Raw genomic sequence first — 15499 nt, 5'->3', positions numbered from 1 at the left:
CAAATTAAAAGGGGACACTTGTGTTGCTGCAGCTAAAGTGCTGAGTATGCAACTTGGAAACCTTCTATTCCAAGATTCTAAATCTGGTATCTTGAGCGAATAACATCATCAATATTTTAAAGTCATATTTGGCTTCTAGTGAGTAGCAGTGGGGTTTCCCTCCCTCCTAAGATCCTTCTTGGTGCTACCTTTCTTTCTGCAGTGTGTGTGACAGCATTTAACCTTTCTCCACAATCTAAAAGAAGATTCCTACCACCCTGATCCCTGGCTTCGATTTAAGCATCAACCCAAAACTTATAGATTCTTATGTTCTTTGATGAATAGGTTATATCTTCTGTTTGAGTAAAATGACATGGAACAGCTATAAATTCTGTCTAAAACAGAGGTGATTAAGCATTTGGGACTAGGGGTGCACCTCAGTGGTAGAGGGCTTTTCTAGCATGTGAGAGGCCTCATGTTCCTTCCCTAGCAAAACACGCACACTCTGCTCATCTGCCTTGCCCACCATGGGCTGTTTTCACAGCATCACAGGCAGGAGCCTCCTCACCTTTGGAAGAGCTTGGAACTTTTAAGGCCATCAAAGGTACACAGTTCATTTGGGTCAGACCTGGGATCCCCAAACACCTCTCCATGAGTCACCTCTCCAGAAGGGCAGTAGGACTTGAAGAACACTAAAGAGGTAGAAGACTTATATTCCTAATGAAACTTTAATCCTCTCAGGAGAATTCTGTTTTTGTTGGAAATCCAAGACATTGCAAGCAAGTAGGATAAGACCTTCCCAAACCACAAGGTGAATATAATGAATGTAAGGCCTAGAATACTTGGGAGGAAAACACGTGGGCCAAATATTTCCAATTGTTAGGCTCTGTAGTAGTGATTTCCCTCCGTAACCAAAGAAAAGCAATGGAGGCATCTTCCTCCACTACTTACAAAAAGGAGAAAGATGGGTATCTTTCATTGGAGATAGGCATCACAAAATCAGTTAATTAAAAGAGATTTGAGTTCATTTTATACCTTCTTGACTTTCAGCAGGACGGCATTAAGCCTTCCTAAAAAGATAAGTTTCAATCTATTTTAAAGATGTATGAAGGGGGCAGTCCAGTTTCTGTTCCTCTGTCAGGGGGATTTTTTCCCCTTCTAACCTCACCACAGGTGAACTCTTCCTAATACTAACATGCAGCCTTCACACTAGAGTTTGGCTTGGTTTGCTCAGTAAGATTGTGAACTATCAGTCACCATTAGCCTTTTCTAAACTGACCTTCCGTCTGTACATTTGTATGAAATAATAACAGTTAATTAGGATGTTTGGATTTACATCAATAAATATGGAGCAAGATGCCAAATGAATGACTGCTAACAGCCAAAAGACTGTTACCTTTTTGTTATACTTTCTTCATTCTCCATCAGCTCCAATGCTAACATTCTCTCTTGCAAAATCCCACCTCTCCACATTCACACACATACTCTACAAATGTGCATGAGCACACCCCTGAAGCAGGTAAACACTTAGACTTCAGCCCTCACCATTCACATTAAGGGGTTATAGTAAAGGGTACAGACTTGGGTATATACTGGGCTTAGATCCTGCTCTGGGAACTTTGACATTTTGTAATCTCACTATGTAAACATTTTCTCATCTGTGGAATAATACTATCTACCAGGTAGGGCTAGTACTGTAAGGATAAATGAGTTAATACATAAAAAGTCCTTAAAATGGAGTCTGGTACACTAATCCCAAGTGCTATATAGTTGTCAGCTATTGTTATTGCCCTCTTTGCAGAAAAGGAACACTTGAAGATATCAAACTATACCTGGTGTCCAGAACAAGAGTTTGAGAAAAAAAGAGGGTAGGACTCAAATTTAAGAAAGTGGATAAGCAAGAAGTGTCACCAGGGTGAAAGGTAAAAAACAAACAAACAAACAAACAAAAAACCTACAGGGAAAGAGCAACAGCAGATATTTAACAGGGAAAAGATAGAAGATAACAGAAGGGAAAAGAAAAGAAAGAAAAGAAGAAAAACAAGAAAGAGTAAAGGGGCATGAAAGGGAAGGGAAGAAGAGAAAAGTGAGAACAAAGAATAATAAAGGAGATTAAAAAATTGAAAACCAAGCCCATTTACTGTTTGAGCTGGGTATCAGGAAAGGAAAGAGTGGAGGAGAAAACCAAACTGTTGACTATAGAAATAGGGAAGCTTGGTACAGAAGGGATTGGAGAGACAGGAGAGAAAAGTGGTAACAAAAAGACTTCATAGGCAGACAGAGCCTCTGTGTCTTTAGATTATAGAAAGTGTATGTGCTAACTTAACCCACCTTTGATTCTCAAGTCTCAGGTCCTGGTTCCTCTATTTTAACTTGCAGCAGAAAGTGCCTGAGATTTTGTCCCTAAGGTTTGCTTTGGTCAGATATCTGACTTGTGTCTCCTCTGGTCTACTGACAAGGCCGAGATACAAGGATCCGGTCTTTATTTCATTTTCACTACTTTAGTTATCATTTTTCAAATGTAGCTTCCGTATATACGTACACCCTCTTCCTACTCCAAACATTCAGACCGTGTAGAAGGGTGCTAGTATTTTAATCTTTTTGTTAACCTTAATGACATCCTCCCATCACCACTTTTTGGACACGTTAGAACAAGAGGGGGTAAATGATACAGCAGTGCGGGAATATGCAGCTTTAGGGTTCCAATTTGCCCTCCCCATCAGAGGAATTCATCATTCAACCACTTGGAAACTGGAGAGACGTTGGGATAAAGGTTTAAATAGGACAGCACTGAAAAATACTTTTTCAGTATTATCTTTATTAAATTGCCTATTTAGTGCAAAATACGTTCCCCTATTTGAGGAAGTCGAAAGACCTTCAGGGTCCTCACAGAGAGTCCAGGAATTGAATCGGCCGCAAGCGGTTCATCCCGCCAGGGTGAGCCCGGGTCGCCGCCGCCGCCGCCCAAGTCACGAAGCCAGACGCTCTGCGCGTCTCCGTCCAGGACTCGGGAGACTGCAGCAGCGCGAGCGGCGGAGACCGTGGCCCGGCGGCTCTGGGAGGCGGGGAGGAGACGCGACTCCCGCAGCCACGTGACCTCCTTCCAGCCGCCGCTTCCCGCGACCCAGATCCGTCCCCGGAACCCGCGCCCGCTGGGCCTGGGGCCGGGGCAGGGGGGAGACAGGGAGGACACGTAGCGACCGCCCCAATCCCTGCTGCGCTCCAGTGCGTGTACATTTGGTGGTGTTCTACCCTGGGTTCACGTGCCGCTGGTAATAATGAATGTTTCGGAAATCACCCGGGAAGAAAGTAATTATTACTTTAAGTGGAAGGCTTTATAAATTTATGTGTTCATGAGATTAACATATATTTCCTCCATCCCACCCCTGGCAGACCTAGTTGCGGCAGCGCGGGACCAGAGACCTGGGGGTCCCGCAAGACATGCTTTCCTCTGACCTCCCAGGACCCTTCTCGCCCTCTCTTCAGGGTGGCGTGGGCAGTGCACATCCCCGGGCACCTCCGGGTAACTCTCACTAGCAGTGAGTGAGTCATGCTCCCGGGGTGGCTCTGGAGAAAGGTAGCCCGGCTCGTGCTAGCCTGTGCTCCCGCGGCTGCAGGGCGAACGCGCGCGCGCGCACGGTTTGCCCGCGCAGTGATGTGGCAGCAGCGGCAGGTCGGATCACGTTGCTGGCCCTGTGCTGGTACCCGCTGGAGAGAGGATTAAGGAGGGAGGCTTTGGAGGTGCCAGCGGTAGTAAACGTGGGCTCGGCACACTCCCGGCGTGGCTTATCGCTCGGGGGAATGGGGGCTCGAAGAAAGAACGTTAGCGTCACCGGAGGCGCAGAGGGCGGCGTAGTTTAACCAGTGATAAATGCTGCATTGCTTTTCTGTGGCAGCCCCTCTCGTGCCACCCCCTCCACCCTCCCTACCCCACCCCCGCTCGCTCCCCGCCGCGTTCCTCCGCAAGCACTAGAGGCCCCAAACGTCGTCATCTGCTGCTGTGATTAGTGGCACCGCAATTCCGGCTGCTGCGGGAAGTTTAGGTGGCCCAGGGACAGTGTGTCGCCGAAAGACTCTAGGATTGCGACATTCTGACCCCAAAACTACATTTTCATTTATCCTAAATTCTTCGGGGAGCGGATTTCAAGTTGCCCGTTTTGGGGGCAACCTCCAACCAGCGCCAAGGGTTCCCCCGGGCCACTGAGCGGTGAGCAAACAAGTCTCCAAAATTTCCTTCGGAACTCAAGTTTACCCACCGCGTATTCTCTCTTGCCATTCTCTAGTCCAAACCAACAGCACAATCGGTAGAAAAGCAAAAAGCCACGTTCACGTTTCTGCACCGTAATGACGACCGCGGCGGGAGTCGCGTTTCCCGAGCCAAGGAAGCCCCGGCTGCCCCGCACCCCGTCCCCCTCCCCCATCAGACTGCATCGCCTTTGGGAAGATGAATAGCTTGGCCGAAGTTGTTTTTCCTTTCCGGTGGCCCTGATCAGGTGTCCCCGCCCCCTCCCGCCGCCGCTCGCCTTCCCCTGACGCCCCCTCCTGGCCCGGCCCCTCCTCCCCCGCCCCCCTCCGGGCTGGACCGCGGATGGTACGTTCCGCACGTGAGCTGGGTGCTGGTCTGGCCGGCGACGCGCGTGCCCTGTGGCCAAACACTGCCCGGAGTGAGAGCAAACTACCATCGCAGTGGGGCCGGCGCGAGTGTGTGTGTGCGTGTGTGCCAGAGAGCAAGCGAGCGCGGGGGGGTGGGGGGACCAACTGCTTCACACTTTCGACACTGCACTGAAGAGGGAGAGCGAGAGAGACTGGAGACGCACCGATCCCCCCAAGATCTCCCAAGGCTACCGTCCCACAGATTATAGAACAGAGCCCCCAAAATCGAAACAGAAGAAACAGCGATTGAACATGGACGAAGGAATTCCTCATTTGCAAGAGAGACAGTTACTGGAACATAGAGATTTTATAGGGTAAGGTGCACGCACCCTTGCGAATATCTGTCTGGGCTTCGGTTTAATTTTTTTTTTTTTTTTCCTCCTTCTCCAGAAAGTGGTGTGGAGCGGATGAGGGCAGAGCCCCTCCCGGAATGGGTGCCTGATGCTGATTTCTGTTTTGCAGACTGGACTATTCTTCTTTGTATATGTGTAAACCCAAAAGGAGCATGAAGCGAGACGACAGCAAGGTAAGTGTAAGTTTCCGATGTTTCCCATAACCTGCCTGGATAGTTAATTAGGGCCATTGATTTCACAGTGAAGCTCTGCCCGCAAATATATTCCAGACTGTGAGCTTTCCCAACTGTGAATTTTAAGTGGCTTTCTGGATACTCTCGGGGGGATATTAAACATCATACCTGAATTTAAATTGCATTTCAAGAACAGTCCAGAGGAAAGGGGTTGCTTGGGCATAGTTTTATCACATAGTATGTTTTGGGGGGTGGGGTGGGAGGGTTGTTATATCCAGTAAGTGAATGCTTAGCTTATTGTTTTCTCTTTTCCACGACACATATATTAAGGATACCTACAAATTACCGCACAGATTAATAGAAAAGAAGAGAAGAGACCGAATTAATGAATGCATTGCTCAGCTGAAAGATTTACTGCCTGAACATCTGAAATTGACAGTAAGATGCACATTTTCATTCTTTGCTGCTCTCCAAGGGCGTTTTAATAGCCTCGTACCACTCACAGAAATGTAAGAATAAATGTAAATATTAGAACTTGTGCAATAGTGTACAGTTTCCCAGTCTCAGAATGGGTGTTCCAATGAAGGCAAGAAAGCATTTATAACCTGTCTTGAGGAAAGCTCAAGAAGTGTAAGAATAGTACTTCTTTTAAAGTGCTTGCCTAAGTTGCTGTGCTGAATGGAGAGCCATCAAGCCAAATATGTGCTTTTAAGTAACCAAGTGCCCCCTTCTCTTTTGCACCACTGCAGACACTAGGGCATCTGGAGAAAGCGGTAGTCTTGGAATTAACTTTGAAACACTTAAAAGCTTTAACAGCCTTAACCGAGCAGCAGCATCAGAAGATAATTGCTTTACAGAATGGTAAGTCAGTTCAGGGAGGCCCGTTAGCCTGCTGAAGCGGGGCAGCCCGCAGAGGGCACCCCCACCCCGCCCCCACCCCTTCGGTGGACTCACTCTCACTTGTGAAAATTGCTTATACTTTCCCTTCATTGGCAAGTGCCCGTTTCCCGAAGCATCGTAGAGGCATTCAGCAGAACTAGGAATCAGATTTTTATTTAAAGTGACGGTTGCGCCCTCTCCACTTTGGTTTTTCAGCTGGGAGGAGAGCGCTCCCCCCCGCCCCTTTCAGCCCCCGCCTCCCCCTTCTCTCGGCAACCGGTGGATTATATCACTCGAATACTGAGGAAAAACCGAGATCACTTTAGTCAATGTAGGGCCCACGTGATAAGCAGATGTTTTAACGTCGGTATTTTTCTTCTTGCCTCCATTCCTGTCCCCAACCCCCACCCCTGTTCATCCTAGGGGAGCGATCTCTGAAATCGCCCATTCAGTCCGACTTGGATGCGTTCCATTCGGGATTTCAAACATGCGCCAAAGAAGTCTTGCAATACCTCTCCCGGTTTGAGAGCTGGACACCCAGGGAGCCGCGGTGTGTCCAGCTAATCAACCACTTGCACGCCGTGGCCACCCAGTTTTTGCCTACCCCCCAGATGTTGACTCAACAGGTCCCTCTGAGCAAAGGCACTGGCGCTCCCTCCGCCCCCGCCCCCACGGGGTCCGCGTCCGCCCCCTGCCTGGAGCGCGCAGGGCAGAAGCTCGAGCCCCTCGCCCACTGCGTGCCGGTCATCCAGCGGACTCAGCCCAGCGCCGAGCTCGCCGCGGAGAACGACACGGACACTGACAGCGGCTACGGCGGCGAGGCCGAGGCCCGGCCAGACCGCGAGAAGGGCAAAGGCGCAGGGGCGAGCCGCGTCACTATCAAGCAGGAGCCACCCGGGGAGGACTCGCCGGCGCCCAAGAGGATGAAGCTGGATTCCCGTGGCGGCGGCGGCCCGGGGGGCGGCGCGGCGGCGGCAGCGGCAGCACTCCTGGGGCCAGACCCGGCCGCCGCGGCCGCGCTGCTGAGACCCGACGCCGCCCTGCTCAGCTCGCTGGTGGCGTTCGGCGGAGGCGGGGGTGCGCCCTTCGCGCAGCCCGCCGCAGCGGCCCCCTTCTGCCTGCCTTTCTACTTCCTTTCGCCTTCCGCGGCCGCTGCCTACGTGCAACCTTTCCTGGACAAGAGTGGCCTGGAGAAGTATCTGTACCCCGCGGCGGCCGCCGCCCCGTTCCCTCTGTTGTACCCCGGCATCCCCGCCCCAGCCGCCGCCGCAGCCGCCGCCGCTGCCGCCGCCGCAGCCGCCGCCTTCCCCTGCCTGTCCTCCGTGTTGTCGCCCCCTCCCGAGAAGGCGGGCGCGGCTGCCGCCGCCGCGACCCTCCTGTCGCACGAGGTGGCGCCCCCTGGGGCGCTGCATCCCCCGCATCCTCACGGTCGCACCCACCTGCCCTTCGCCGGCCCCCGCGAGCCGGGGAACCCGGAGAGCTCTGCTCAGGAAGATCCCTCGCAGCCAGGAAAGGAAGCCCCCTGAGTCCTTGCGCCCGCCCTTAGAAAGGATTGAGGTTTAAGCGGAATAATAATACAAAACACCCTTAACGTTTTTAAGGAAGGAAGCGTAATAGATGCACGACAGGCTTCAGGGGGGAAAAACAGGTGTTTTGTGTACATTTGGAGTTCCTGTTTTGCTCATTTCTCACCACCCCACTCTCCGCACACTAATACCCCCCCACCACCACCCACACTAGCTGTAAAAGATCCTCTGCGATAGCTATGGGTTCTTTTTTTCTTTAAATAGTCCCCCTGATAAGTTTTGCCTCATTTTAGGCCATGTTCCATTATCTTTTAAGATGTGCAACCTAATTCTAAAGGAAGTAAGAAGGGTCTTCTCTGTGGGTGAGTTCATTGACCCAGGGAGGGGAGAAGGTGCCAAGTTCACTGACTGGAGTTGATAGGGGACAGCAAGTAGTTGTTACATAGAGCCAGTTTCAGAGCTGCCCCTGCCTGTTTTAGGGTGCGATCCGCAAACACATTGAGGATCTTTTTAAGTTCAGCTTTTTGAAAGGCATATATTTTTTCAAAGAAGTGAGGATGCAGTTACCCACGTTGCGACCTATTCTGAAATGGTTAAATGGTATCTTTTACTAACTTGTACATGTTTTAAGAGACACGGAGTTGGGCCATCGTCAGCACCAAGTCAGGGAAGATGGATGAGGAAGCCCAGAACCATTATTACCATCTTGTGCTCGCACTTTATTGAGAAATTGACCGTGAATCAGTCAGTTCATCTTAATTCTTATTTCTCACGCACACAAATATATGTTACATATGTTACGTATATGTTACATATATATCTATATATATGAAGTGCATCTATTCTCATTTAATCCATCTTGTTTCTAAATTTTTGTAATCTTACTGTAAAAAAAAAGTGCACTGAACTTTAAAAAGAAAACCAGTCAAACTGATTTACCCTATGTGTTAGGTCATGAAAGTGGAGGAAAGCATGAAACTGGTCAGTCGTGGTTGGAAATGCTGTAAAGATGTGGAATGAAGCCCTTTAAGGCCTTCCTATCTCCAACTCTATGTATTTTCTGGAGACCAAACCAGATACCAGATAATCACAAAGAAAGCTTTTTAAATAAGGCTTAAACCAGGACCTTGTCTAGATATTTTTAGTTTGTTGCCAAGGTAGCACTGTGAGAAATCTCACTTGAATGTTATGTAAGGGGTGAGACACAACAGTCTGACTGTGAGTGAAGAAAATATCTGGGTCTTTTAGTCAGTTTGGTGCATTTGCTGCTGCTGTTGCTACTGTTTGCCTCAAACGCTGTGTTTAAACAACGTTAAACTCTTAGCCTACAAGGTGGCTCTTATGTACATAGTTGTTAATACATCCAATTAATGATGTCTGACATGCTATTTTTGTAGGGAGAAAATACGTGTTAATGATATTTTGAGTTAAAATATCTTTTGGGGAGGATTTGCTGAAACATTGCACTTTTGTTACAATGCTTATGCTTGGTACAAGCTTATGCTGTCTTAAATTATTAAAAAAGCAAATAAATAAATACTGTGCAAGAAACCAGCTGGTTTAGAAAAGTTTAGTATATGAAGATAAACTAGAAATTATCTTTATATTCTAGTATTTTCAGCACTCCATAAGTTCTATTACCTAAATATTGCCACACTATTTTGTGATTTAAAAATTCTTACTAAGGAATAAAAACTTTATATATGATATGAGATTGTCTAATAATTAAAAAAGACATAATGGATGCTCAATTAGTTTTAAGGTATTCATAAATATAAAGACAAAAGTCATTAAGGTTCTCTGATATACATCTTTTTTATCATTGGCCTGATATCACATGTTTCCAATCTCTTGCAAGCCTCCAGGCTCTGGCTGTGTCTACCTGCTTATTCCAATGTATCCTAAGAAAAAGCTCAAAAGAAAAACCTACCAATCACTTGCATGGTTTGTTTATGTTCGACCCAATTTACTAATGTTTTTATAATTGTCAAGGTTTTCACTTTCTGTCTGTGACATTAGGCAGCCTCTTCTACACAGTCTGGTGTTTACTGCTTTTGCTGGGGTCCTGATTAAGTATACTATCATCTAGGAATGCTTAATTTCTCCAAGTATTTTGACATTAACTTTTATAAAATATCTGTCATGGATAAAATAACTTAATCATGAAATTCAAGAAACAATTTCTAGACTTTTACCAAATTCATTATCAAACCTGTGATTTGATACAGATGGAGTAAAAAATTGTCTGTTTAGTTTCAATAGTGTCCTCAAACCCCTTGATTTCTGAAGATAATGAAAATGATAGCCTAAATTTACAAGACATAGAAAAAGTGCTCCCTCTGCTGACGTTATGGCAACCCAACTGCAAGTCACTGAATATGGAGCTGAAAGGAACAGCTCATCCAGTTCCCAGAATTTTATAAGAAAACCAAGTCCAGAGTTATTGGTATCTTCCCAAGGTCACATAGCTACCTAGAGCCAGCACTAGAGGCCAGGCCTGTTGTAGTCCTCAGCCAGTGAACTACTTTCCACTGCAGCATCTTGGTCCAGGTAAGATAAATTTGATTGGGCAGCATTCCTGAAACTAAATGAGTAAACCATAGGAACAAAGGAAATAAAAATGAACCTTAGAAAACTCTTTTAAGATTTTTGAGCATTAGTGATTTATTAAACTTTTAGAAGGATAGTCTTTCCATCTAAACCAGAATCATGGAGAAATCAGCATTTTACATATTTTGAGCTACATTTGAATGCCATTACTATAGTAATATTAGTTTCATAATATTCTTTGTTTCAAAAGAGATACAAAGTAAATGAGAAGGTAATAAAATGATTTAACATTTGTATAATTTTGGTGTGATAAAATTTTTAAAATTTAGGATTGGACCAGATTTTATAGATCAGTTATTTAGTCCAAATGCTTCTGTAGTATCAGGATAATAAACTTAGGACAGAAATGCAAAGTGATATTGTTGTATCTAAGAATATTTTTTATTAATTTTAATGAATTAAAATCTGAATTATAATTCACTAAGGAGGCTTCTATATCTTCAGTGTGAAATTTCACCTAAATTGCTTTGTAGATCATGTGAATTTCCAATTTTAAGACAAATGTGAATCTTGAATCAAGAATGCTTTTGTTAGTATGGTATTATTCCAATGAATTTTAAATACATATATTTTTCATCAGACATTATATTGAATCAATAAATGTCCTTTTCCCCCCAGGAAGTAAACGTAAGCACATTTTCTAGGCACTAGAAACTACAGCTATGTAAACATGATTGGAGTTTTAGTTCCTATCATTGTGAAACTACTTTTCATTTAGTTCTGTGTAACTTATCATACAGGCCATAATTTTGGTTATTGCCTATCACCTGGGATTTGTTCAAAACTTAAGTAGAAGGAGGCTCAGCTTGTTCTTGTCCATGTCACAAATCAATTATTGACCTCTTAATGGGAGGTGACTGCCAGTGGAGACCTTGCAAAGATATGGCTGGACAAACAGACTAAAGCCTTTTACTTTAGTTAAAAACGAACAGAATTCTGTGAATGAATTAAGACAATTATAATGCCAAGAGCTGGCTGTACTATTGTGATAAAGGTATTTTACTTCAGATAGCAGCCTGATACTTTATATTTAAAAAATTCTGAATCTTTTGAACTCTCAGATCAATTTATTTAGGCCTACCCATTGTTCTTACTGTGTTATTTTAAATAAGTTCAAAGTGGATTTGCAGTGCATGCTAAAGTCCAATGTAAATCCCAGCTTTACAGGGGAAAATTTAAGTAGGGGATTGACATGGAAAATTATCACATATTTTCTGTGATTGATTAAGATAGAATTAACACTAAAAAACATGTGCAATGTATGTACTTTAAAAACATGGTATTCTAGGAATTGTATATTTATCCTAAAATTTCTTGTACTTTTTCAATGAAAATTCCTGTCAAATATAAAACTATACTCTTTTATAAACTAATATTTTAAAAATCTAAATTCAGTGATATCCCATAAAACAATAGTTCAGCAAACTGAAATTTCTGTGTTTGGGTGCCAATGCCATTTTTCTTTTTTTAAAATTTTACTGGGAAACACCAGAAAGTTTTACACATAGCCTCTTACATGTCTTTGAAAAAAAAAATCCTGAACATATTAAACCTTTCTCAATAATTCAGAGCCGCCATTATACATATCACTTTATACTTTAAGAGTATTTGCGCCTGTACTGAGTCTTATTAAGTTCTTATATCTTCTTTTACAGAGTTTTCAGTCTCTATTTACAATGTCAGGCTGTCAGCTGTCACTTCTTGATGGTTAGAGTGCTAACTCCATCCCTTATCTAATTTGCTACCTCTGATTTAATGTGCGCTAGGAGACCTTTAAACAGAACCACACCCATCTGAAATATGTCTAAAATTATAGTAAATAGGTTCAAACAGAGGAACTAAGGGGCTCTTCTGGAAATTGTGTGAGCTGGTAGACTCTCCCCTGAGTCCTTTGTATTACTGTGTTCTTTAACTTCCGTATTCTCAGCAATGTTCCATATCAGACTCTTTATTCAAAAGCCTTCAAATACTTCTTGTATTTCTCTATCATTTTATCACATAAAAATACAAGCAACTTGCTAATGGTTTTAGTCCACAGCTAACAATAAATTTTCATGTCAAATAAATTATTTGATTGAACACTTCTTTCTCTCAAGTTGGTTAGAATAGGGGATCAAGGGACATTTATGAAAACTGATTCAGCATTTTTGACTCTCAGATGACCCTGGCCCCAGCTTCTCTAGTGTAACCTCTCCCTGACCCTGGGCTTTAAACATTTGGGGTGCCGATCCAGCAAAAGCATTCTGGCAAACTGGCAGGATGGGTGTGTAGGCCTGGATGCTGCCTCTGTATTTAGATACACATATTTCAGAGCCTCTGGGAGAGGTTTCAGACTCACTGATTGCGGCATACCCCTTTTCTTTTGAGTCCACGGACTTAATAAATAGTGGGCATAGGGATTCAGATTTTTGCTAGTGGGGATGTGGCAGAGATCCAACCCCTGGCCTCTACCTTGCCAGGCATGCATTGTATCACTGGCCTCCACCTGTAGCTCGAATTCATTGTTTTACTGATTGTACGCAAGGTGCTGTAGAATCAAAGATTGACCTCAAATCTCAAGCTCTTGTTGGGGTAACATAACCATACTAAAATAAATTATATTACAATGTAGTATTGGAAGGGGTGGACACAAAAGTTGAATGGGAAGAGAGGTTGCTAGCTTCTTCTAAGTAGACCAGAAGTGGCCTGGGGAAGTAGCTAGGTTTTATAGAAAGAACAGTTAATAAGTTCATGAGGTCATGTCCAAGAGGTAGCTCTGGCACAAACACATCTAGTGCTAAGCTAAGGTACTTGAAAAACTTAACACTGTATCTACACTGAGTCTGAGCAAATATTTCCTAACATTCTGGTCTCCCTAGAATTTGACTGCCCTCATGGCTCTCACCAGCCTCTCCTCTTCCTGCGGATCTGAACCATGAACTGGGACTAGGGAGTCATGGCATTTCCTACTATAAAAGGAGATATGGAAACATTCATCACGTAATAACTTTTTTTTTCACGTAATATCTTACGCAGAGAAAAGACAACAGGTATCTCACAAGCAGCTCAGTCTCACCTCCTCCATGTGTCTATTCTACAAGAAAAGCTAATGGTGACTTCTTTCCCTTCACATAAGGGAGTGATGATCATGCTGTTTACTTGGTACCCAAAGGGGAAATGAGAAAGAGAGCAGCCCTCGAGGGAGGCATGTCATCCTAAGGCTTATTTTTCAGAAACCTCTGAGAGGAAGCTGAAGCAAGAAACTTACCCAGGGTCACAAAGCCCAAAAAGAGACAGAACCAAGGTTGGTGCTAGATTTGTTAGTTTGGAGCCTACTACTTTTTATACTATTACAAGAGCTTTAGTGGTGAGGAGAGAACAGGCTGAGGTTTTCTCTTGAAATGAGTTCAGCTAGTCTATGTGAGATCCTAAGAGCTAAAACAGAGTTACTGGTGGAGGCAGAAAGAATATCATGGCAATAGTCTTTCTAAATTATGGCATAGAGCAATGCAATGATTATAATAGAGATTAAATTCTGGGGAAACAATTTTCAAAGTATTCTACAAAGAACAATACTATACTGCTGTCTGCTCACTTCGGAGGCCTCCAAGAATGAGCCCTTCCTCGTCTGGAAGTCCCCACATAACCTGGTGGATTTTACATTCCTGTTCCACCCCTCTGTAAACGTGTGGTCCTCCTTAGCTCTAGAAGTGTTCCTCCATGAAAGAAGGAATCCTGGACCAAAATAACGTAGGAAGCTGGAAAGAGGAAACCTGTAGAAGTGAGCAAGTAGAAAAGAAGGGCCATGTGCTACAGTTTTTATATAGGGTATTTTTAGGGCGTTGTGAACTTTAGATAGGGTTTCAATTTGGGAACCTTTTCCATATGGGTGTGCACAGAGAATATGATGTGCCGAACAGAAGTACTGAGTATCCGCCAGATAGTTCCGTAATAAACTTTGCTTCCATATGCGGCTTTGCAGCTTCCTTACTGTGGTTCAAAAATTGGCTTTCACAGAAGGACTTAAGCCTAGATACAACTCCTGGAGACCTCACTTAGAGCAGCCAGAACACCCCCTCTAACATGACATGATAAAAACACCGGATTCTCTTTCTGATATCTTAAGTAGGACTCAGTTTTCAAGTATATATCATCTTTAGCAAGGCTTATCTACCCAGCTATAACGTAGCTGTGTAATCTGCGTGTGAATGAACAGATAAGAGCTACACCCCTGTGTAGGTACGTCCACACCCCTAAAGGTCTCGGCGGACCTTCCCAAGTGGGTGTCACAATGCACAGACTGCTGAGCTCTGCGTTCTTAATGCACTCCTTTCAAAACAGATAAACCGACCTCGCTCCTTTAACCGCCGTTTAAGCATTACGTGTAGGGGAAGGAGGTGGGGGGCGGATAATGTCATCTGTCTTGAAAGCTGCACGGAGCTCTAGGATTGGAAAGAGAGAAGCATTCTTAGGTTGCCTAGTGATAAAGCCGCCGATGATATCATTCTCCCGGAGGTCGGCCTCCCGCTTCCCTGTGCTCCCCTCCCGGCTTTCCTGCCTCCCTCCCCTCTCGGTCTCCCACGCCTGGGTTCAAAGTACAGCCGCGCGGGGTGAGGGGGCTAGCGAGCCCGAGCCGGACGCGGCGCCGTCACGTGCGCCCGCACATGTCTGGGCGCACGCTGAGCAGCACGTGAGAGGGGGCGAGGCGGGGGCGGGGAGGCGCTCGCTGGCGTCCCTCCGCGCGTGCGCTCTGCCGCGTTGCGCCCTCTGCTCTCCAGACGCGGGCTGGCTGTAGCGGGCAGGCAAGCGGTGCGGCGACGTCGCGGGCAGGGCCGGAAGCTGCAGGAGTTCTCCCGACAGCTGCGTCAGACCCTTGCCTGCTGCGCCTCGGCTGCTTGACTTTGGGTAGTCATCTCTCCCGAATTAAGGCTGGCGCTTTCACTCGGAACTCCTCGAACCATTCTGACACAGCAGTTTCTGAGTGGCTCTCCCTGGCGCCGGTTGGAGGAAGGTCGACTACGGCCGCGCCTAGGCTGACGGTGCCCTGGACGGGTCCTGACCCTACGCAGGGGCTCGGGGAAGCCCCGGGCGGTGGTGGTAGGGGTAGAGAGAAAGTGCTGGAGCTGTGCTCTGGACAAAGAAAGTGTTGCAGCACGGGCTGATGGAGACAGTGCATCTTTTCATTGGTCTCACGTGCAGTTTTGCAAATTGCAAATTGAAATTCCCAGGCACTAGGGAGTTTGTTTAATTGAGGCTTTCCGTTCAAGATAATAGAAATGATTTTATGGCATAAGTGGGTTTTGCGTGGTATAGAATGAAGGAAACTAAGGTATCCAGGGGTGAAGGG

General features: G+C 45.6%; 1 protein-coding gene across 1 annotated transcript; it reads left to right on the top strand.

The window, feature by feature from the left end:
- Positions 1-4576: 4576 nt before the first annotated feature.
- Positions 4577-12233, top strand: BHLHE41 (basic helix-loop-helix family member e41). Its single transcript, XM_079142785.1, has 5 exons — positions 4577-4946; positions 5095-5158; positions 5489-5596; positions 5908-6019; positions 6461-12233. Exons 1-5 carry the CDS (start codon positions 4885-4887, stop codon positions 7561-7563), a joined length of 1449 nt encoding a protein of 482 aa, XP_078998911.1. The 5' UTR covers positions 4577-4884; the 3' UTR covers positions 7564-12233.
- Positions 12234-15499: the final 3266 nt, after the last annotated feature.

Source organism: Sciurus vulgaris (assembly GCF_902686455.1).
Source record: "Sciurus vulgaris genome assembly, chromosome: 5".
Taxonomy (NCBI): domain Eukaryota; kingdom Metazoa; phylum Chordata; class Mammalia; order Rodentia; family Sciuridae; genus Sciurus; species Sciurus vulgaris.
This window is presented reverse-complemented; position numbering and strand designations above follow the sequence as displayed.